At 49.0% G+C, this 23,942-nt stretch overlaps 2 protein-coding genes across 2 annotated transcripts in view; both read right to left on the bottom strand.

Moving 5' to 3' along the window:
• Nucleotides 1-23,942, bottom strand: part of LOC127046257 (stimulated by retinoic acid gene 6 protein-like) — a 104,180-nt gene that overhangs the window by 33,132 nt on the left and 47,106 nt on the right. The gene's annotated exons all lie outside the window — the stretch shown is intronic.
• LOC127046308 (perilipin-3-like) lies at nucleotides 13,362-18,956 on the bottom strand. Its single transcript, XM_050943178.1, has 7 exons — nucleotides 18,897-18,956; nucleotides 17,818-18,016; nucleotides 17,031-17,113; nucleotides 16,127-16,364; nucleotides 15,453-15,628; nucleotides 14,914-15,042; nucleotides 13,362-13,727 (listed from the first exon to the last, which is right to left on the bottom strand). The coding sequence occupies exons 1-7, from the start codon at nucleotides 18,954-18,956 to the stop codon at nucleotides 13,362-13,364; spliced, it is 1,251 nt and encodes a 416-aa protein (XP_050799135.1).

Below are 23,942 nucleotides of genomic sequence, written 5' to 3'. Positions count from 1 at the left end.
ACATGAGGGATCTCCACTAGGGCAGACTGGTTATTTTAAAGCCAATTTAGCTGGTAAAATACAAGTATTTTCTATTATCAGTCAGAGACTGATCTGGTAAAGAAACAGATTCCAGTTCAGATAAATTGATACCATCACCCCTAGAGGTGAGAGTGAGGCCACTAGCCAGAAAGCATTTCCATTATGGGAAGGCACCAGGCTGGTTTTCCTTTAGTGTTTCCTACATCATCTGTTTGAGATACATATTGGTTACCCAGTACCCCTGTCTCAGCTGACTCAGCCACCTCAGCCAAGTGTTCCCACCTGCAGATCATTATGACAAGCCAGAACTCAGACCAGAGCCTGAAGCCCCAATCCCCATCCATGAATGGGAATAGCATGGCTTCACTCAGGTAGAGAGGTAAAGGGACACTTTTTCCTATAGTCCAGGCTCTCCTTTAGTTCTCTTTGTTAAATATTCCATTCTCCTCTAGAGAAGCCTCTATCTCCTAGAACATACCATTAATCCAGGCCTCCTGGTTTGGAAGACAGATAGTTTCCTTCCCTGGACTGGTTGCTCAGGTGACTCAGCTATTACCTAGAGATACTTTACACAAGTAGAACTACCAAGCACTGAAAGGGACTAAGATTCTGATCATTCAATCCTAGCTACTACTGTCAATCAGGCAAGACATCAGGTCACACTCTGTGTAAGAAAGGAGTCCTCACCAAAACATCCTCAGAACCTAGGAACCAGAGATACAGTATAGCACTTAGCTACAAATCTTACCAAATGTCCACACTACTAATTCTTCAGCAATACTGGGACCTACCCCTCTCTCAGCCATTATAGTCCTGTGATGATGTCATGATGGGGTGGGACACATTTGACAGACAGCTCAGAAGACCAATCACACAGCTGCATTCTCTACTTTGCCCAGTAAGGGCTCTGAGCCTCCTGAAAGGTTACAGGGTTTCTAAATTGCCAGTTTCGGTTGGATGTATTCCTGGAGGTCTCATGACATGATAATCTTTAATTAAAGATTAATCTTTAATTCCTGGAGACTCCAGGAGAATCCTGGAGGGCTTGCAAACCTAGCTTCAGATTATGAGCTGTTTGGGGCAGGGCTTTCACTCTGTGTTAAGGCAGTACCTAGCACAATGGGATTCCAGTTCTTATTTTGGCTTCTAAATGCTCCTTGTAATACAAATAATAATAATAATGCTTCATATTTTTATAGTGCTCCCGTTGTTCTCTCAGGAGAGCGCCTTTACACTCCATCTCCCTGGTAACATTTTCAGTGTAGAAGGTTTTTTCAGTAAAATGGTCTAAGAGAGGAGAGTGCTGATAGCTAATGCATTGTTTTGCTTTTTTGCCCACTCCAGAAAAGGCTGAGGCAGTTTCTCTGGCCCCGTTGGCACAAGCTGCTTCCTCGGTTCATTTATAGCTTTCCTGTTAGTGGCATTGACCAGGGAAGAGAACATGGCACAGAATTGTAAAGGTATTTAGCTATTGCTCCACTCAGCATTGCAAGGCCTAAGTGACTTGAGCCCAGTACCTCAAAGGTAGTTAGGTTGCCCCACACTGGGCAACAAGGGGTTAAGGAACTGCTCTGAGCTCAGCCAGCTCCACTCTGCTACATCTGTAGGAAATGCCCCAACTGGAGGAAGAGTTAAAAGGCAGGAGAGCCACTCATTTGGGGGCAAGCCAGAGAAGAAAGTAGACCTATACCCCTAGCAGAGAAGAGGCAAGGCCAGGCCAGGCCATGCCTCTTCCTAAGTAGCTGTCCATAGGTCCCTCCCTGAGGGAAGGAAGAGCCTGCTGCAGACACATCCTGTGTGGGAAGCATTCCTCTTGCCTATGGATGTGTGTGGAGTCCCTTTGAGGAGGCTAGTTCTTGATTCTGCCCCCTTATGGTGGCTGGAACAATGAGCCCTACTCCTGGAGGAGCCCTGAAGTGGACCCCCCTTAGCTGGAGGAGCCCCAGGCTGGTTGAAGCCTGGAGGCCCACCTGCTTGGAGGAGTGCTGGGCTCGTACCCCCACAAGCTGCCAGGAAAAGCCACATCATCTCTTCTAAAAAGCTCAGGTTCCTCTTTAGATACCCCATGCAGGTTCTGGGGTGGTTGAGGAAGTGGTGTTTGCTACTCAGCTTCCTGGGTTCATTAGTAATCTCTCTGAAGTCCAGGGAGATTACTGATGAACCCAGGAAGCTGAATAGCACATATCACTGCCTCAGCTGCCCAGGAACCTGCATAGGGCATAATGACCTTCCACACTCCCCACCAAACCCACAACTGGGCATCTGGCAGCACCAGGGGAGTCAGAGTATCTCCTGGCCTACTCTCCCTGCCGCCCAAGCCTATGAACTCTGGACTGGATTGATACCCTTTATTTTTGTTTGGACTACCACAGTAGGGGACAGCCTTGGGCTGAGCTGGACCATACCACTTGAGAAGACAGTTGCCTTCATGCTGCATTACCCAGATGGCAACCTTGGGACAATTTCAGGGATGTGGTAGGAAGTAGGGTGAGATCAGGCTCCCCTACCAACAACTCCACTGCATGTCACTGGCCTAAGCCCTGACCACTAGGTGATGCTGCCCTCCCAACCAACCTTGGATGACGGCTGTCACATTGCCACATACCTTTCAGGATCTAGGCTGTAGAGGCTATGTTTTAGTGCCAATCAATAGGATGTAGGCTACCAAGTGCATATATCGCTTTTGATAATGAGACATGCCCTGCAGTGCTGAGTGGAGCAATGCCTGTATATCAGGTGTCAGTCAGTTTTTGCCTATGCCAGTGAGACTGGTTCCATAGTGAAATGAATGAAACTACTTTACTTTTCCCCTTTGCTGAAGTGGTTTCAAAAAATCTTTTCTCATCATTATTAAGAAAAGTGCTCCAACATCATGAGCATCACAAGTGTAACTCTTATAGTAAGGTCCCAGCAGGGAATAAACTCCCACCAAGCGGAGTTTAGTAAAATGAGCAAATGTCCTTGCCTCTGGAATCAGCAACTCTTTTGAAGGGTATTATCCTTTTACTCCTTTGCTAAACTTGTCATCCACTTTAAGAGGAAGTTGGAGTGAGAAATGTACATATATTTCTTAACGTGCTTTTCAAAGCATTTCTACTCCACTGTGTGTGGAATAGAAATCTAAATCTGCTGCAATTTCACTGAATCTTTCTGCATGTCATTTTAACCATTCTTAAATTGAAATGCTGGTCAAAGCGGCTACCTCTAGATATAGTAATAAGAGGTGTGTGAGTCAAGTAAAAAGAAATGTCCTGATTGGCCTGAATATCAACCTTCTTCTGGTAAGTATGCCCAGTGGTCTGTGATGGGATATTAGATGGGTTGGGATCTGAGTTACTACAGAGAATTCTTTCCTGGGTGCTGGCTGGTGAGTCTTGCCCACATGCTCAGGGTATAACTGATCGCCATATTTGGGGTTGGGAAGGAATTTTCCTCCAGGGCAGATTGGCAGAGGCCCTGGAGGTTTTTTGCCTTCCTTTGCAGCATGGGGCACGGGTCATTTGCTAGAGGATTCTCTGCAGCTTGAGGTCTTCAAAGCACAATTTGAGGACTTCAGTAACTCAGACATAGGTTAGGGGTTTGTTACAGGAGTGGATGGGTGAGATTCTGTGGCCTGCATTGTGCAGGAGGTCAGACTAGATGATCATAATGCTCCCTTCTGACCTTAAAGTCTATGTGTCTAAATACCCTGGAAAATCTTAGCAGGTGTCTTCCACTGCATGTACAAGGCAAAGCTTGAGGCCCAGGCCTGAGAGAGGCTTGGTGCTACTTGAAATCACTCCCTTTGTCCCTGAATGTAGTGCTCCCCTGATGCGCTCTTTGAGCACCGTTACATGTATTTGACAGTATCTTAGCTGCTGTTTTGTGGTCTGGGTGCTGTTGATGCTGAAATTAATTTTCCATTTTAAGTTAGAGCCATTATTATGCTGCCCAACAAGAGCACTGTCTCAGTCACAAAGATTTCGCAGGGAGAATCTTCCACATACAGTGTGTCAGGTTCCTCCTTTGCTTGTTATAGCATTTCCCAGTTGCACTTGTTACAGCCCCAATCCTGCAACTAGGTATGGGTTTAACTTCAGGTGCAAGTAGTTCAACTGAAATCAATGGGACTGCTCATATGCTTATAAAGTTAAAGACATGCGTAAGTGCTTTCAGGGTTGGGGGACTATACTTTCAATTTGTAGCTCTGCACCCTGCAAATTAGAAGAATCACTTTGGATTAAATTAGGGTGATCAGATGTCCCATTTTTATAGGGACAAGTCCTGTTTTTTGAGACTTTTTCTTATATAGAGACTTGTCATGGTACAATTCCCCCACTCTGAACCTTAGCATCCAAAAGATGGGGTACCAGCATGAATTCCTCTAAGCTCAATTACCAGCTTAGAACCTGTAGCGCTGCCACCAACCAGGAATTCCAGTGCCTGGTACACTCTGGTCCCCACAAAACCTTGCCTGGGGACCCCCAAGACCCAGACCCTCTGGATCTTAACACAAGGAAAGTAAACCCTTTCCCTCACCGTTGCCTCTCCCAGGCTTCCCCTCCCTGGGTTACCCTGGAAGATCACTGTGATTCAAACTCCTTGAACCTCAAAACAGAGAGGACAATTCACCTTCTTCCCTCCTTCTCTTTCCCCTTCCCAGACTTTTCCTGAGAGAAAGTAATCCTGGCACAGAGAGAAATCAGCCTCTCTCTCCCTCTTCCCTCCTTTCTCCTCACCAATTCCCTGGTGAATGCAGACCCAGTCCCCTGGGGTCTCACCAGAATAAAAAAACAATCAGGTTCTTAAACAAAAAAAGCTTTGAATTAAAGAAAGAAAAAACAGTAAAAATTATCTTTGTAAATTTTAAAAAAATGGAATAGGTACAGGGTCTTTCAGCTATAGATACTGGGAACACCCTCCCAGCCTAAGCATACAAGTACAAATTAAAATCTTTTCAGCAAAATACCAATTTGAACTCCTTTCAGCCAAATACACATTTGAACTTCTTCCAACCAAATACACATTTGCAAATAAAGAAAACAACCATAATCCTAACCTGCTTTATCTACCTAGTACTCACTAGTCTGAACTTATAAGAGCCTGTATTGGAGAGAAACCTGGTTGCACATCTGATCCCTCTCAGCCCCCAGAGTGAACAACAACCAAATTCTAACAGCACACACAAAAACTTCCCTCCCTCAAGATTTGAAAGTAGCCTGTCCCTTGATTGGGCCTCTGGTCAAGTGACAGCCAGGCTCACTGAACTTGTTAACCCTTTACAGTCAAAGAGATATAAAGTGCTATTAACTTTTCTTATCTGTTTATAACAAGACTTATTGCCTCCCACCCCCTGTACTATTTTTTCACAGTTGCTATCTGGTCACCCCAAATTAAATGATCCATGGAACACTGGGCACTCATTAAACTTTTTGCTAGCTATTCTTTGTTTCCTCTGGAAAGCTAGCTTGTTTCCAGGCAGCATGATCTTGAATCAGGCTATTGTTAAGGTCTTTGCAAGCAGGATCTGTAAGGTTTTTTCTTCTCTACAAACTGTGAAGCCCTGATCCCGAGGCCCGCCGGGGATATCAGTTGGCTGCTCCTTCATGGGGCCGTGAGCACAGGCGTGTACTTGGCGCGGTTTACCCCTGTCCCGGACATCTGCCCCTTCTGCGGCATGTGGGAGACCCTGGCGCATGTTTACTTAGAGTGCGCCAGGTTGCAGCCCCTACACTGGCTCCTCATTAACATCCTATTATGTTTCTGGCTGCACTTTTCCCCTCACCTCCTTCTCTACGCACTCCCTATCCGCGGCCCCACGAAGTCCCAGGACCTCCTGGTCAACCTCCTCGCCCTGGCTAAAAAGGCCATCCACATGACCAGGGAGAGGAGGTTGGCCGATGGAGACGCCGGTGACTGTGGGGCTTGTTTCCAATCCATGGTCCGTTCACGTATCCGGGCAGAGTTCCTTTAGGCGGCGTCCACTGGCTTCCTTGACGCCTTCAAGGAGCAATGGGCACTGTCCGGGGTTCTCTGCTCGGTATTCCCGTCAGGCTCCCTTCTTATGACCCTTTGACCTCACTCCTGTCCCTGTTCTTTTATTAGTTGTCCCCCGGAATTAGTGGGTTTCTGAAGTCCTGTGGATCCTCCCCTTAGGCTGGAGGGGGACCCTTTAGTAGTGGGCGGGCTTCCGCTCGCCCGCCCACCTCTCTGATACCCAATAGATACATTCTGGTGGGAAGGAGAGACAGAATGAATCTCAGTGAAATAGCCTGAATGGAATTAGGCGTTCAACTGTTCCAAACTAACAGTCTCTCACATTTGTGGTCTCCTGAGTAGGAGGTGTCCCAGAAGTGGGGAAATCTCTGGTGCTTTAAATTAGTTTAATGAGTACCAGGAGAAGCTAGGTGCCAAAAGTTCATTACTTTTCACCCTACTTTGTATTAGTGTGATGATTTGTTGCCACATCACCTGGTGGATGGCTTGTTAGCCAGTAGATCAGATCATGCTGGGCTCTCAAGATTTGCAGCCCATTATTAACTCAGTCAGATTCCTTCAGAAGTTGTGGGGGAGAGTTGGACAGGGACAGAAGAGAAGAAAAACTCTGGAGTTACAAGCATACAGGACTGGAGCGAGCCAGCAATTTTGCTTCTTAATTTACAGTGCTGTTCCACCCTGCACCCGATGATACTGCCCTCTCCTGGGTGGCATCACCTTCACATTCATTCTGTTCTAGAATCACTGAAGCAAAGGCTGTTGGACTGTAGTTACACCAATTAGTTCTGGAAAACAAGACAACGGTTGTCCTAACAGTTGCCATCAGTTAGTTGGACACCTAGAACAGCCCATCATGCAAGATGTTTTTGTTACTTTCTCAGAAACCATGGTGAAGTTGACAGCCACTGAAAGGACAGAGGGGGATTGTTAAGGTGTAGCAGCCAGCCAGTTACCCTGTTTTATAGCATGGTTAGAGTGAAGAGACAATATGCAGTGCCTAGTAGTGTTGCTGCCCACTGACTGAATGCACCCAGCCAGCATGAAGAGGGCACAGAGAGACCCCCATTTTAGAATGCTGGCGTGGGAAGGTTCAGTGACAGTAGGGCAGCTCAGGCCAGCATGGGGGAGAGAGCAGCTCTTGCGCGTCCATTTCCCTTGCTCATCCTGGCCCACGGCACTCAGCACAATGGCTGACAGAAGGGATTGGCAGCTTTGGGCTTGGCATCTCCAGGGGACCCAAAACAAGCAGCCTCCCACAGGTGCAGGCACATTCCCAGCTGCTGTCCATCAGGACATCAGTGGATTTTCCTGCCCTGAAAATATCTGCCACCTCCCAGTCACAGTGCTGGAGCTGAACCAGCCATCACTGCTGCTTGGCATGGAAGTGCCAGACCAGAGCCTGCCAGGGGCTAACGAAGGGTGTGGGGATGTGGAAGGGACCTGCCCGTGACCCAGTAGTCCACAGGGATACAGGCTTAGTTAGGCTATTTATTTAGCTTCATATCCTATGCAGAAAAGCACGAAGCTAGGGCTCTGGGTGCCTTTGACATAGGTTAAACAGAGTGTGGCTAAAAGTCAGATCCTGCCAGAAAATGAAGGATCTTCTTGGATCCATGGAGACTGACTGGACTCTGGATTTGTTGGCACCATACCAATGGTTGGAGAAGTGCTTTAGGTGGTGCAACTTGGGAGTTTGGGCACATAAATTGACAGGATGTGTTATTTTCTGGCAGGATCTGACTTTTACTCACACATGACCTCGTACCTAGCAACTGCAGTGTAACATGCTACATCCTGTAGCCCAGGGCAAACGGGAAAGGGAAGGTCCCACATCCCATGGTGAGAAAAGAGACAGTCCTAAGCATAGGTGTACTTTGACTTCTGTATTTGGGGGAGCAGCTCCAGTCAGACCAATGGGGCCATGCATGGGGGGGCTAATTCCACACCTGCCTGAGGCTTGCACTTTGCCCTCCCCAAAAGTATACCCATGGTCCTAAGGTCCATGAGGGAGAGGGGAAATAGGAGATACTTGGGGACAAGTTGTTCTATGTGGTGAGGTCAGTGAGCATCCTTAACAACTTTCTCTCCTCTCCTAGCTTCCTGGCTTGTGAGCTCAGACTGTGGAGGTGGGCGTCTGCGGAGACAATTATGTTGGCAGAGCTCCAGCTACAGGTATGCCATCTTTCTTTCCTGATTCAGAATATTGTCTACAGTATTTGCTGTTCTTGTGGAACCGAAGGCTGTCCTTCTGACTCAATGTGACTTCAGTGGGGCCAGGATTTAACACTGGGACTCAGGAGTTCTGGGTCGTATAGAAGCTCTGCTACAGGCTTCCCATGTGACATTGGGCAACTCACTTAATCTTTCTGTGCCTCAGTTCCTCATCAATAAAATGGGGATTGAAACAGGGTGGCTTGCCCCATGGGCTGTAAAGCCTGGGCTAAGTCAATCATAATGACAGGATGAGCCCCACCTCAGAGGAATCAGGTGATTCCAGTATAAAAGGAGCAGGAAGGTGCAGTGAAGAGGGGAGTGGAAGCTCAGGAAATAGTGGCACAGAGTGAGACAAGCTCAGTGGACAGTGAGGCCTTGGGGAGAGAACAAAGGCCACAGGAAGGAAGGCCTGGGAGGAGGAAGAGAGAAACTGGTTTGTGTATGGACTTTGTTTTGGGGAGACATGGAGTTTTATTTGCACTTTTTTATATTAATAAACCCAGACCCCAAGGAGAGGTATTTTTTGACCCAGAAGAAGTCTGAAGTGAAGTTTATTTGAATAGTCCAAGAGGGGAAGCTGAGGCAAGTTGTCTATGGTGTGACCATAAGCCCTGAGGGGGTGCATGGGAGACAGCTGGCCCACCCTCTGCCTGTGTAGATTGTAGGCTCTTCAACAACTGCTGCTTCCTCTCACTATGTATATGTACATCATTTACCACAATGGTGCCCATGTTTGATTGGAGACCTCATGTACTACTGTGAGATGAATAAATATCAATTTTTAACTGTAATGTCATGACGGTGTTCTGAAAAGCAACATGTTATGTTAAGACTATAAAGGTAGCTGTGCAAATGACTTTGACTTTCAGGCATGGAATTAATCATCATCCTTGGATACATGTTTGTATGCCATTAAAGACTTGTTGAAGATCCTGAGTGGTATTGAGGAGCTGGGGCAGGTAGCAGGGCTCGCAGGGGAATAGTGAGAGCCATAATTTTAGATGTTTTATCAACATGATTGGCTGAGAAGTACAACCACTGAGTGAGAGAGTGCCTCTCAGGGAATGCTTAGGGCTTATGATTCCAGCTCAGAAGAGCTAACCACTTCAGGACAGCAGGACTTGGCTCCTAGAGGGCAGCGTAGCTAAAAGATGGCACTTGGACAAAGTAATCAGCCCATTTCGGGTCTCCCAAGCTCCCATAGGAGACCCCAGAATATGCTTCCTGGAGTCTGTAGCCCCATTCCACACTAGGGTGCTGACCCTGTTGTTCCGTGCAATTGAGCATTTTCTGTGGTTCTTTGCCTCACTGTCTATTTTGGGAAAGGCTGAGATGTTTTCTTTGGCCCAGGACCAGCCAAGTTGCCTCCTTAGTTAATTTCTGGCTATCCTTGTGGAGTCCATTTATAATTTTAGCCTAATTTTCACTAGCCCCAGCTTGTCTAAGAATACTCTTAAATGCGTTCTACAGGTCTCTCTGCTACTCTTTGGCAGGTTAGCTACATTCTGGTACTGCAGCTGCAGTGACAATTTTCCCTTTGGTTAAAATTGAGAGTTACACAAGTGCCTTGTGTCACGTGGGCCAGGTGTTACCAGATTTGCCCATTACTTTGGGATAGGCTCATTCATTTGGGTTACTTTTCTGGGGAAGGGGATTCTGTAATTCTATCAATGTACTGCTTGTGTCACTTGTGTCACATGGAGCTCTACTTCTCCCTTCCCACAAGTCCCCTCCCAATGGAGCTATCGTGCAGGACTTAGGTTCCCTAGGGCTGGGTTTCTCCAGCTCCAAAACCAGATGAGCACACACCCACGCACACATACATTAACAGAGCAAGTCTGAGCGGACCGGGTCAATCAGCACTGTCAAGCTGACCTCTTATATGTCCCTGGACTCACTGGGCTGGATGAAGCTGCACTTTCAGGCTGACTTTCCTTATATGCCCTGGGCTCCATGGACTGGATCAAGCATCACTTTCAAGCTGTTAACCTTATGTGTCCCAGATTCAGCACGTCCTTATCCCCACCTTCACAACACAATTGTACTGGCAGTAACCTACTTGATGAGCAAACCCCACAGGATTTTGGGTGCTGCAGGGATCTTTAGCTTAGGTAAAAGAAGCGTTGCTGCAGAGTAAATGGGGGAAGCTAAAACCACAAAAGAGTAAGGTTCAGCAAGAGAGAGAGAAGCAACCAGCTTAACCATACAAGTTATTTTTTGAATACAGGTGATAACTACACACGGAGGGCTAAACCAACATAACATACATTATTAAAGGTTAATACCTAAGGTAGAAAGGAAAAATGAAAAGAGAAAGAGAGAGAGGAAGGGGATCTCACCACTCCCTGAAGCTTGAACTGGTTGGGGTTCCCAGATGATGCTGGTAGCAGCGGGTCCTGAGGGCAGGAGGCAGGCAGAGTCCCCAGCACGATTAGTCAGGAGAGTAGGGAGTCCTAGTGGAACTGGTGCAGAGTTTGGATCTGAGCATCAGAACCCTGACTGGAGGGTGAGTAGGGATTTTTGTAGAGAAAATACAATTGTTCAAGGGAAAACAATAGATTTGTTTATAGGTGAGGCTGATAACTCAAGAGTTTTCTTTAGACTAGACAAAAGGAGCTGATCACTCTTGGCTATGGGTGGTGTTTTCTTCCAGGGAGCTCACAATGCAACTAGGCGGCTTTACTATTTAGATATCAATTAAGGATTCATTACTAGAATTGGTCTGATAATTGCTGAGCTGGGTGTGTGCAGGCCTAGGTTCATTAGCATCTGGAGCAGAGATTCCCATGATGCAGTACTTCCCTGATTTTTCTAGTCCCAGAATTCAGTGTGGTTCTTGGTTCTCCATTCTGTATGCAAATTGAGATGTCTTCCTGTCCCATCTTTCATGCAGATGAGCCTAAGGGATTCGTCTCTGCTCTCCATTCTGTATGCTAATGGAGATGTCTTAATCTTGTCACTCTTGTCAGGGGGGGTCTAGGTGTGTCTCCCAATGCCCTTCACTGCTCTCTGCAAGTTCTTTTCTCTGATAGGTTTTGGTTTAAGCAGAGGCTGAGGGGTGGGGAGGGGGAAGATTTTCATGAGTTAGGCTGGATACTGCACCCTGGTTCCCCAAGAACTCAGAGGTGTCTGGTATCACAGGAAGCAAACATGCAGACTTCCTGAGGAGAGACAGCTGCATAGGACATAAAAGGTCTCATTTGCTTATGCATGTGGTGTCTTTTCCATTCTCTCACAGATGAGTGGTGGGAGCAGGAGAGACATTGTCACAAAACTTACTGGAAGTGTTTCACTAGTTAATTGCATGGGATTTTGCAAGCCACAAACTTGGGGCTAATTGAATTTCAGTGAAACCCTGGCACCTGAACAAGGGCCACTCAAGTACAAGCTGCTACATCTTGAGATAAAAGAGGCCATAGCAAATATTCACAAATGGTTTATACTAACTGAGGCCTGACTGATTTGGTTTTTTTGAAGCCCAGGAAGTTCTATAAACACTGCAGCCTTACTAGCAGTCTAGTAATCTGAAAAAGAACTATTCATGTAGAACCACACTGACCACAGCAAAGACACTTAATACTTGAGCTAGGGAAATGCTGGAAGTAGCTTTGGTCAGAGTGACAATTGGGGGCAGGGAAGAAGAGTTCCCTCAAATTCCTTTGGGTCATTTCTCAAGTGTCTTTTCTACCTGTGTTAGAATACTGGGCTAAGTTCTGCTTCTTTGAAATCCATGCAGGCATGTTGAGTGCAGTAGAAACCAAAGGGAGGAGCAAGTTATCTGAGCCTTGTCTTCAAGCTGACCTGGTTCCCAGGTAGGTGGTGACTATTAAGGGTGAGACTACAATCACCTTTCAGGGGAGCATTTTACACCAGTACTTGTAGCAGTGAGGATGCTTTAGCATCATCCTGCCTGAGATGAATTTCCCCCAACTGTGCCTGACTAGAAATAGTTAGTGCCAAACTAGCTTCTCTGATGAAGGCTTTAAGCATCTTTGTTAGAGCATAAAGCCATAGAGAGTTTGAGTGGCAGGACACAGGGAAGGCAACACGTGACTAGTCAAGCTAAGAAATGGAAGGGAAGGTGGAGTGGCATACCCCAGAAATCTGAGTGATCCAAGGCAGAGCATCATTCCCATGGCCAGGGTCTGAGCAATACTCTGGACCTGCATTGTCTTCAGAGTGGTAGACCAGCAGAAGAGCACCCCTGAGAGACCTTTTCCTGGCATTGTTAGCACTCAGAGCCTGTTCCAGGGAGTTGGGAAGGCCCAGGCCAGCAAAGGAACCAAAAAGTCAGGCTGCCCTACTCAGAGAGCTGGTCTCCAGGAGCTGGCTCAGTCAGAGGGTCCATTTGAGATGGGATAGCAAGACAAGGAGCCATGTGGAGAAATCTGCATATGGTTCAGATGAACAAAAGGACAAGAGACCTTTGTTGAAAGCAGCTTGTGTTTATTGTGGAAGAGGCTAGTTGTGTAAACTTAGAAAAGTGTTTGGTCACCTGCAGAGAGACCTTTTTTATCCACTGGCCCATATGCAGTTCCATTAACAAGGCTTGTTACAGTTACCTTAGAGAAACCCAGCACAGGAATGAGAGGTGGGAGGAACACCCATAACTGAACTAGCAGCATTGGTTAAATGCTGTTTCGAGGAAGGCAAGGTGGAGCCCTCATGCTGAACAAATGATACCTTAGAACCTCTAGGTGGACTGGAGTCAGCACCCTGTACCAGCATGTGCTCAACACGCCAGGATTCCCATGGTAGTGGGGTTCTCATCTCTGACCCACCCTTCTCCAGCCTGGAAGTTAGGCCCTACTGAGCTGGTTCTCCTTTCCTGCAAACCCATCAACAGCTGTCAGAAACCAAGTCACCATGAGACACATGCCTTCTGAAGGCTTCCAGCTAAGGCCCATTTAATAGGTGGATGTTCTAGACAGTTGGGTACTCATGAGAAGGTATCCTGTCAGTCACTAACTAGTGGGGAGGTGAGAAAACCAAGGGATCAGAATAGCAGACCCAGTGCAACTAGGCTTATCAAGGTAATGACATTTGCCTCCATTCCATGAGAGAGTTGCTGCAATAACTGAAGAGTGCGACATGCTCTTCACCACAAACATCTGCAGCATGGTGGTGGTGAAGACATGGATACGAAACCTTCAGGCTGTGACCTTCTCCTCTGCTGGTTCCCCCAGTGGCTCTGCAGAGTCTCCAGCAGGAATAAAGGGTCCCACGATCCATGTGAGGGGAGCGTTCTGTACCACATATTCCAGCAGCTCATCCAGGGATTCCTGGGCTTTGGTCCCCTTCTCTCGGGTCTGGGTCAGGATACCCTCAGAGAGCTCCTGGAAGGACTGGACATTGGAGAAGGAAATCTGGAGCTCTCCCATGTTTTTATAGGCTTGCTGAACCTTCTCATGGAGAGAGGCAGGGAGGCCCTGGATGTTGGGCAGGAGGCTATGGCAGGCAGTCTGCACCTGCAGGATGAGGTTATGGGAAGTGGCTAGAGCCTGGGACCCCATCTCCTGTGGAGAGATAGGAGGGAGTGTGACCAGGTGTGTGTGAAGCTCACTCCTGTCAGGCTGAGCTATATAGCACTGTCACACTGCATCTTAGCAAGAGGACAGTGATACTGACTCTGCACCCCACATTCACCATAGTAATATGATTACTGGCATTTTGTACAGAGTATGCCTTGTAAGGTATCATTTTGAAAGTCTTCATCTGTTGAACATTAATATCTCAGATTGTATATGCTATCAGTGTATGTGAAGTTACAAAGTTTTGCTAGGTAATTGAAGACACCCACAAGCAGCCTTTGAGGCACAACAATGAAGCAGCTATACAGTGCTGATGGCCCATCCACCATGACAGTGGCCTATGGAAGAGCTTAGCCTTCCTGTGAAGGTTTCAGCCAGCCTATGAGTAATGGCTGCTATTACTCAGCAAGGCATGTAAGACATGTGACCAGACCACATGACACTGAACTCCATTTTGGTATCTTTTCCCCCATAAACTGGGCTGTGAACAAAAGGTTCCCGCCCTGTGGAGAGACATCTCGACCTTCCTCCCCACACAAGGGGACTTTTGGAAATCCCTGAGAGGCAGGCTGGGGCAAGTGCTGGTCCCAGGCTAAAGGGATTTCTAGCCTAAGTATAGAAACTTGGTGGACTGCTCATATCAACCATGGTGAGAAATTGCTCATTCAAACCATATCAAGTAAATTAGCAAATAAATGCTAACTAAGCCTAAGTAATGTGCTTGCTATCACTTAATTGCTTAAAGTCTATCTTTCTGTAGTTAAACTTGTTTTATCTTAACAGTGTGTCTTGAAGTGTTTGGGAATCCTATATCTTCCCCACATCAATGAGGGAAGCAAACTATATTAATGAGCATATGTTGTACAGATTCCTGTGCAGCACAAGACAGTATAATTCTAGGTTTTTGCTCTAGTAGTGGTGCATGGCAGGGGAGCTGGGAAATTGGCTGGGGGGCCTCCTGTTTGTCCATGAGTGGCTTAGGTAAAGCACTTGGGTAACTCAGTTGGGTGTGTGGAGCCACCTGCTGTTGTGGTGGGCGATTCACAGCCAGCCTCTAAGGACTGTTATCAGCAGAGCAACATGAGAAAGGCCAACCCAGATGAGTTGTTAGGGGGCTCAGTGGTTCCAACTGCTCCTAGATTGAACCCCAGGGGTACAACCCATCAGATACCTCTGGCTGTGGTGAGCTGTCATCCTCACTGCCTCCCAGCTGGCCCTTGTGCCACTCTAGCCACATCTCCTGCAGCTTCTCCTGCCCATCATGAACCTTCTGACTCATGGCCTGCTTGGCATGTTCCATCTAGGAGGACACAGGGGTTCAGTCACTATGCAGGACAGTGGAGAACAAGAGTGACTCCCAGTATGTCTTGTGTACAGGGGATCAGCAGAAGCTGAGTGAAGCAGACAGTCCCACACCTGTGATACCACTAGGCTAGAGACCCTCCTCCTGGAAGGGAACTGTTGACTTCTGCAGCCACCAAAGACCAGTGTCACCTGCATCCATGGGAGTGGGTGTCCTGTATCATGCACCCAGCACTACATGGCACCCAGCTGGGTTTTGAACTGTAGTTGTGTGCAGACACTACATGACCCACACACACACCTGCTCATATGATCATTCAGGGACATGCAGAGCTTGGCAAGCACCAGTCTGAGCTTCAGTGATTAGAGCAGCTACAGGAGAAAGCACAATAAGAATAAAAGCCCTACCAGGTCGATGGTTTGCTGGAGCTGGGAGAGGGCCTCCAGTGTGTGCTGCCTGGCTTGTCTCATCTTGCCCATGGCATGCTGGTAGGCTCGCTGGCGGAGTTTGGTAGAAAGGGAACCCAGACGCACAAAGTAACTCTTCTGCTCTCCAGACCCCTCCATAGGGGTTGCCAGCTCAGCTGGAATACAGCAAGGGAGAAATGGTCAGTTGTGATGAGATGAACTGCAGAGTCAGACCCCAGCATGTGGTATCCTGTTCCAGGCCATGGAGGCCTAGCTACAGGCACTGATGTGTCAAACACACAAGGTGAGGATCACTACAATGAGGGAGCAGGTAGAGACAGGAACACCAGGATTCATTCCAAGCCCTGCCTCCTGGATGAGACTGGGGATTTGCCTCCACCCACCAATACCACATTTTCTTTAAAAAAAAGGATCTCTGGTCAACTGTTTCCAGCTGCCAACATTTGCTGCAGGATGTCCACTAACTGCCACTTAATGGGCAGAAAATAAGTCAGAGTCTCAAGTTGCAAGAGACAGCAGGCCCATGTGATCAGGGTGGGTTGCATGGCCCTTGTTACCCCACAGAGCATGAGGGAGCAGAGGAATAGGATACAGAGGTTAACAAAGCCCCATTCTGCTATTGGGCCCTGGAGATCCAGCATCAGTATTCTTACCAAGCTCCTCCTCTGTCATGGGGAGGTAGTGGTCAATCAGTTGCTCAGATTTCCCTAGCACTGTGCTCATGCTGCTGGTCACTGCAGATTTGGTCATCTCCATGCTCTCCTGGACAGCCCCTTTGGCCACACCTACCATGCTGGTCACTGCATCTCTTGCCTCACCAGCAATGCTGCAGACTGCATCCCTGGTCCCTGCCACTGCAGTACTCACAAAGTCTTGGGCATCTGAAGCCACCTAGAGGCAGGTGTCAAAGGAGAGGTTGTGGCACTCTTACTCTAGAGCTATAAGATGTGTTTTGGGGGCAGATGACAGGGGAGGAGAAGACAGAAGCATAGCGACAGAAGCCTGGAAGTGGGGCCGGATCTCTTCCTCCAAGTGGTTAATGCTCATCTGTGGAAGCTTTCTAGCATACTAACCAGCATTCACACACCCCCACATTGAGCTGACCATGGCCTCCTTGTGGAGGTGTCACAGCTGTGGGGAGCTCCAGACAGAACCTGGATTTCAAGAAAACAGGGGCAGCTCCAGGCACCAGCACGCCAAGAGCGTGCTTGGGGCGGCAAGCCACTGGGGGCACTCTGCCAGTCGCCATGAGAGCGGCAGGCAGACTGCCTTCGATGGCTTGCCTGTAGAGGGTCCACTGGTCCCACGGCTTTGGCGGACCCTCCAAAGGCACGCCTACGGGAGGTCCGCCGAAGCCATGGGACCAGCGGACTTTCCACAGGCAAACCTGCGAAGGCAGCCTGCCTGCCATGCTTGGGGCAGCAAAATGCCTACAGCTGCCCCTGCAAGAAAGTGTTGGTTGCTACTTAGGAGTATCAATGGAGTAGACATGGCAGTAATTGTGGTCTGCCCACAAACCATAATGTGTGTTTTGTAACCAAGATGAAGGGTTCTTACCTTCTGCACAGTCTGCTGCAGCACTGGCAGCTTCCCCTCCAGGGTGTCTAGTCCCTTACAGGCATATTCATTTGCTGCTGCAACTAGAAGAGGATCAGAGTTGTTGCCCTCAACTCCTTCCTATGTGCTCAATCACAGCAAGCATTTGGGCAGGGGGACTCCTTACCCCAAGGTCCCTTTGCTGTAAATAGCCTCCCCATGTGTCATGTGGGGCTCAGGAAGAGATTATGCAACTTGGCCAACAAAGTCACATGAGAGACAGGATTAGCACTCAGGTCCTGGCTGTCAGTTCTGGGTTCAGAGCACTAGCCCCAAGATCCCTCAGGAGAACAAGACAGCTCCCTTAAGCAACCAGAACCTCTTGGAGATTAATGTTCTGTTTCACTCTAGCTCTTGTCAGGGATTCCCATGGGCTCCTGCAAGCATCACTCCAGCATTTTGTGGACTGGTTAGTGTCCCATTGACTTTATGGCCGTAGAGAGAGATCAGGGTTGGATGCTGGACACTGCTTGCTCTCAGCTGGCTTCTCAGCCCTTGGACAGGGGGAAACCATGCCCTGCCCCACAGCAATCCCTGCAGAACAGCACTAGTCCCCATGGAGTGGTACCTGCCCAGTGTCTTGTCCCAGGACCTGTGTCCAGCTGCAGGGAGACAGCACACCAGGAGAGAGGTACTGTCTACAAACACTCATTAGCCAGGACATTAGAGTGAACTGAGGCAGGATCTGTCAGGTACCCACCCCAGGCTGTTCATACAGGAGTATTCCTGCCTCCCCCCTCTTACCCACTCTGTGACTCTAGCTGGTCCAGGATGGGCTGTGCCCCAGTGATGGCAGCAGAGGTGATGGCCTTCACCCCAGTCTCTGCCACCTCACAGACAGCTTTCACAGCTGGGTGGGTCTCTTTGGTGGCTGCATAGCTGGCAGAGGCCATCTCACAGGCAGAGCTGACCAAGGGCAGGCCAGCCACCCTGCCCACTGCAGTCTGAGGGAGGGAAAGGAGTCAGCTGGGGAACATCCACCATCTGGACCAAGTGACTCCTGAGTCAGTTACCCTCTTAGGATTTTTAACTCTGCACCCAGCTAGCCACAGTGCTCCCCATCCCAGGGGATTTCTGCTCCCGCACAGCAGAACCTCAGCTGGGTCAGGAATAATAGCCAGTGACATCCCCAGAATGATCCTTGTTTTCTTCTGCACACATACAGCATGGCAGAGCTCTGCTCCTAGCAATGTAGGGGGCTATATTTATCTATTATATCCTGGTTGGGATGCCACAGCTAAGCGCTCACCCCATCATTGCTGCTGCTGCCAGGATTAATACAGCTAGTCCCGGGCTTCCTTTCAGAAGAACTAGTTGACAGAAAGAGTCCTGCCTGAGAAGTGCCTCTGCACGAATCCCACTGTGCTCCAGGGTCATCAGCTGCAACCAGTGCAGAAGTGACTAGGGCTGGGCTGCTCTAGAAGTGTTCTAGTTAGCACGTGCCAGAGCCAGTTTAGAAGAAAAGCAAACATCTCTGCAAACCAGAGAGTGTCAAACAGCCAAAATCAGAAACACCAAGATGTTTTGAAACAAGATTTGGGAAATTGACCTTTTCAGTTATAGCAACTGCAAGAATGACAAGAACATTGGTTTCACTTAGCTGCTCTGAGGAGTGGGAGCCTCCAAGACCTCAGAGACCTTGCTCCAGACAGGCTGCCCAGGACTCTGCGGGGCTCCCCTTCAGAGACTGGATTTTATCAAGAGTTTTGTTGACTCTGCAGTAGATTTGCTACAACATTTCACTCCACCAAAATCAGCATTTTCTGCCACAATGAAGTTCTGTCAGAAGGCCAGGGGGATGCCAGCTCCCCAGCATGGGCCTATCTGTTGCTCCTGTCCCTGGGGCTCAGGGCAGGCAAACTGGATTTCACTCCTGTTACCAGACATACAGAAGGGAGTTGTCACTGCAAGAACCAGGAGGGATTGTTAAGGGATCAGCAGACCTCAGGTTGCAGCCTCACACTCATTTCTAACAGCTGCTGCAGTCCCTTCGCCAGTCAGTGCCTACCACAGTAGGGCACCCATGTGCTTGCCCAAGGAGGGAAGCCACACTGCAAGACCAAGTAATGTAGGAGAGCTATTGGCCTTTGCAACTCTCTCTTCTGGCTTGTCCTAACCAGAAGGATGTCAGGGACCAAGGAAACCTGTCCCAGGCCCTGGAGACCTCGGTGAGTAGGACACAGGGTCAGACAGAGGCAGGGGAAATTCCCCCTGCCAGCAGGAGTCAGAGCCATGACAGGGAGCTGCAGCCAGACTGCAGGGTGAGGGCAGTAACTGCACTAAGGGAGGAGTCAGCTTCTCCCTCTTCCCCACATACTCAACACATCAGCCCAAGCAGAGTACTAGGAAGGGGGTGGCAGTGCCCCTGAAGCAACACAGGTTAGGCTGAAAGGAGGGGAGAACAGAGCAGCCCTGGGTGTTTCTAGCGTCTGGCCCCTTCTCCTTTCCCACAAGCAGACCAACCACCTCTGCGCAGCATCTCCTTGGACATGGGGGTGGGGGAGGAGATGTCTATTACACCCCAACCATGGACACACCCCAGGCCAGACTGGAGCCTGTGCCCTCAGGGACGGTATGCATATATCACCAGGGACCTCCTCACACATTGCATGTAGTCGCTTCTGCTCAGGCAACCCTCCAGCTCCTGATGCCTGCCAAGCAGCGAAATACGCCTGTGCCCTCAGCCGAGAGAGGACCCAGGCTGCTCCTGAAGCAGGATGGGGGCTAAAATCTTTAGCATCCCCCCAGCACAGACTAGGTGATATGCCTGCATCAGGCCCACCAAGCTGCCAATGAATATAGCCCTCATTTTGGAAGTGCCCATCAGCCAGGGAATTCCACACCGGCTCATTGATGTGTTTCAATCCAGGCGTTCAGGTCAGTGGGCAGCAAAGTGGTTGCTGCAGCTGTTTCTTTCCCCATCCACTTTGGCAGAGGCTGGGTGCATTCTCTGTCCCTGGGCTGGCTCATGCTGGGTGGTATTTCTCCCGGCAGATGACCTCTTTGTGTAGCGTTCAGCAGATGGGGCTCCATTCCGGGTGGAGGCCTTTGGCCCTTACCCCAGTACTATTCATACATAGTTAATCAGACTAAAAACTCCATCCAGTATCATTACCTGAGTCTTGCTCTCTCCTGGGAGCCCTGTTAAATGTTTGACAATCTCTCTGCCATGGTTTGGTGTCTGGCCCGTGTACGAGTCGATGCCGTCAGGAGCACTGTCCCAGCAACAGGCATTTCCTCAGCAGACTCTCCTGGGTGCCTTTTACCTTTGCTGTTGATAGCATTTCCCATCTCCACTAACTGCACTCAGTCTAATATAAGTATCAGTTCAATACGTGGAACCCACAGGCTCAGGGGTTCCAGAGGAGCCTTTGAGGAGATGCTGGGGATGACAGCCACAGGGCAGGACTAAGCGTGGAGACAAACTCAGGGAAAAGCTTGGGGGTAGGGTGGGTCAGTCATAGCCACTATGCTCGGCTCTGCCCTCTCCCCATTATTATTCCTGGCCTAGTTACTCCAGTGCCACAGCCCTTCCCAGCTGGAGCGACAGCAGATCACACTATGGATAACTTCTTTCTATAACCTCTCCATTTCCCTTCACACATGCAGTAAAGTCAAAGCAGGGAGTGCAAGTGGCTGGAGCAGCTGGGGAGAGTGACAGAGGCCTGGGGCGGAGGCTGGTGCTCACGTCACTCCTTTAAAGCAAGCCTAGGTTTTCATATCCATGGTTCTGTCCCACAGAGGGATGTGAGTGGGCCTCCATCCAAAAGCACGATCCTCAGTTTCTGTGGCTGCAAGTGCCAGAGTGGGGCAATGTTAGGCCCTGATCCTACAGTGAGCCCTGCATTTACTCAGACCCCCATTAACTTCACAGGCAGTTGGGAAGAGTAGTTGAGTTCCCAAGGGCTCTGCACAGGTGCAAGGATCCCCAGCACACACAGACCATTGCCTACTCAGGGCATAGAAACCACCTTCCCCTCCTTAGCCCCCCACCACATGAACATGCAGGCAGCAGAACAAGCCCAAATGTGTTCAGAGCACAGTGCAAGTCTTTCTATGTGGTATCTGCAGCTACAGTTGCTAATTATCCAGGAGGTACCACCCAGGAGAGAGAGAGAGAGCTGGGGGCAGGAAGCATCTCTTTCCTTTTCCCATTCCTCCTTCTAATATTCAGACCATTGGGATGGAGCTGGTGTGATCTCTCTGCTCATACCTTGGATCCTCTAACAGGCCATTGGATTAAACACTTAGACCAGTTGATGTATCATGCTGGGGCCTGTTGAAATAACTCATTGTGCCGTGTGCCATAAACACTGCATCCAGGGGTTGGTCAGTTCACTTTCTATAACTTAAGCCTGGTCCAGGAACAGTTTCTATGGGGTATCTTAGGTCTGACCCTGGCTTGGGGATGTGTTAGAACCACTCCTTCTCTATGTAAAGATTAGCTGTCGGGGCTGTTCTGGGGAAATGCAGGCTACAATGTTTGCCATGCTGTAAAGAAAATCCAGCTGATGTGTCTGTCTTAGTTTGAAGCCAATATCTGCTGATGTGAAATTCACTCATTGACCTCACACATTTTATTAGACTTGGACTAAATAGCAAAGGGCTTGAACACAGATGTCAGATTAGCTGACCAGAACTACTAAAAATCTGTAGTTAGTTATGCTTCCAGATGCCTAAAAGGAGCTGGCTAGGACCTTTACTCACACAAGCAGGGCTCCACCTAGCTAGTGCTTTTACTCTCACTCTTCCCCATGAGTGTGTTGGAGGGACCTCTGTTAATCCAGAGCACAGTAGGGTTTGTAACACACCTCCAGTTACACAGGCAGAGTAGCCTCAGTGATAGCTCCCTGTCAGTTAGGGAGCTTGACATCCCCAGTCCATTGGGGTATAAGACAAGCCTTGTCCAATGAGATCAGGAGTAACCAGCCATGTGAGCTGCATACATCACCAGTTTGGTTACTATTCTCCATCTTTGAGAGCAGTGGCATCTTTAAGCCATTCCTGGTCATGGTGCTGCTGCAGTGCTGAAGCCAGGCGACATGTCCTTGCCTGAAGCTTTTTAATAGCTCAAGCCCTAGTTAGGATAAGCAACAGTGATGGAGCTGCCTAGATAATACTAGACAAGTGACTTCAAGTGTAGACACAAGCTCTCGGGAAAATGCATTAAAAGCCCAGTGCTGGTCCTATTATGCATCTCTCACAACCATGAGCCATGTACCTGTACTGTTATTGGCCTGGCTAGGTTTGCACTAGACAGTAGGAAATGTTAGACAGGTTCTTGGCTAATGGCAAGGAGGAAGGATGCAGGAGGGCTGACGTCCATGCTTCAGCAAGACTATCTACTGCTCTATTTTTTGCAGCTAGTCTCCCTGCGTGTGCTTTGTTAAATGCCAGTTGCCTGGAGTGGTCAAATCACCAACTCTTTTTCTAGACACTTGCAACCTGTTCAGCTGTCATAAGATGGTCCTGGCCATTGTGATGCTTCTAATCTAGGTTGAAGTAGCTGCTCTACTTAGTCTCATTGCATTGGACTAGAGGCAACAAGGCTGGCTTTAGGAAGTGCAGGGCCCAATTCAAATATTTTCAGTGGGGCCCCGAGCAGGGATGACTTAAAAAACAACACCAAAAAAACCCGTATTAAAAAAAGCCTTTCATTTTTTGGCAACCAGTTCTCTATAAAAAGTTCTGATTTAAGGGATATGTCACAGTATTTATTTTTTGTACCAATAGGGTTACCATATGTCCATATTTCCCTCATGGATGGTGATTTAAGAACCAAAAAGCCTGACATGTCTGGGAAAATACAGATGTATGTTAACCCTACCTAAAGTTTTTAAAAAAAGATGGGCCTGATCTAGAAATGAGCTCCATTTCACATGTGTGGGTCCCCACCACTCCGTGGGGGTGTGCTAGGGTGGCCAAATGTCCTGATTTTATAGGGACAGTCTCAATTTGGGGGTCTTTTTCTTATAAAAAAATCTTATTACTCCCCACCCCCATCCCAATTTTTCACACTTGCTTTCAGGTCAACCTAGGGTGTGCATGTGTGGGTCCTAGCTGCTCTCTTCTCCCCTCATTGAAGCAGGTGTGCAGTGTTACTGCCCTGGGAACTGCAGAGCACCAGTGGAGATGGGGCTAGTTGGAGGCAGGGCAGGGGCTGATTGGAGGTAGGGTCTGGTTGCAGGCAGGGCAAGGGCTGCAGGACTGTCTGGCTTCAGGTGAGAGGGGTATAGTAGGAGTTAGCTGGAGACAGGGTGGGGGGCTGGTGTAGGCAGGACAGGGAGTGCAGCAGGGGCTGGCTGCAGGCATGGGGCTGGCTGGCGACATGGGCTGGTGCAGGGCTGGCTGTGGGCAGGGGATGCAGGTATGGGAGGGTATAGCCCACCTTGTATGGTGAGTGCCCCCTCCTCCCAGGGTAGCAGCAGCAGCTTCCTGGGGGCTATTTAAAGGGCTCAGGGCCCCCCTGCTTCTACCACCTGAGGCCTTTAAATAGCCACAGGAGCCCTAGGGAAGCAGTGGGGCTTTGGTGGCTATTTAAAGGGGCCAGGGCAGTAGAAGCAGGAGGAGCCCTGCACTTTTTAAATAGCCCCCAGAGCCCCATAGCGCTTCCCTAGGGCTCCAGCAGTGGGCCTCTGGTAGCAATTTAAAGGGCCTGGGGCTCCCAGCAGGGGCTGGAGCCCCAGACCCTTTAAATTGCCCCCTGGGGAAGCCAGGCCACTCCAGTACAGCACACTGGCTCTTGCCCGTATGCTGTACTGGGGCTTGGGCATGGGGCCCTCTCAAGGGCAGGGCCTGATTCAGAGGAATTGGTTGAATTGGCCTAAGGTGGCCCTGAGAGGCAAGGCCTGGCAGTCTCACATCACTGTATGT

This window comes from Gopherus flavomarginatus, chromosome 3, assembly GCF_025201925.1.
Source record: "Gopherus flavomarginatus isolate rGopFla2 chromosome 3, rGopFla2.mat.asm, whole genome shotgun sequence".
Classification (NCBI taxonomy): Eukaryota; Metazoa; Chordata; order Testudines; family Testudinidae; genus Gopherus; species Gopherus flavomarginatus.
Note: the sequence above shows the minus strand (reverse complement) of the source record. Positions and strands in the feature narration are given on the sequence as shown.

Coding starts and splice junctions, on each gene's coding strand:
- LOC127046308 (XM_050943178.1), bottom strand. CDS start 18,956: ATGTCTGGTAACAGGAGTGAAATCCAGTTTGCCTGCCCTGAGCCCCAG. Junction 18,017..18,896: donor AGCCCCAGGGACAGGAGCAA/CAGATAGGCCCA, acceptor CTTTCCCTCCCT/CAGACTGCAGTGGGCAGGGT. Junction 16,365..17,030: donor TGCAGCAGACTGTGCAGAAG/GTAAGAACCCTT, acceptor ACCTGCCTCTAG/GTGGCTTCAGATGCCCAAGA.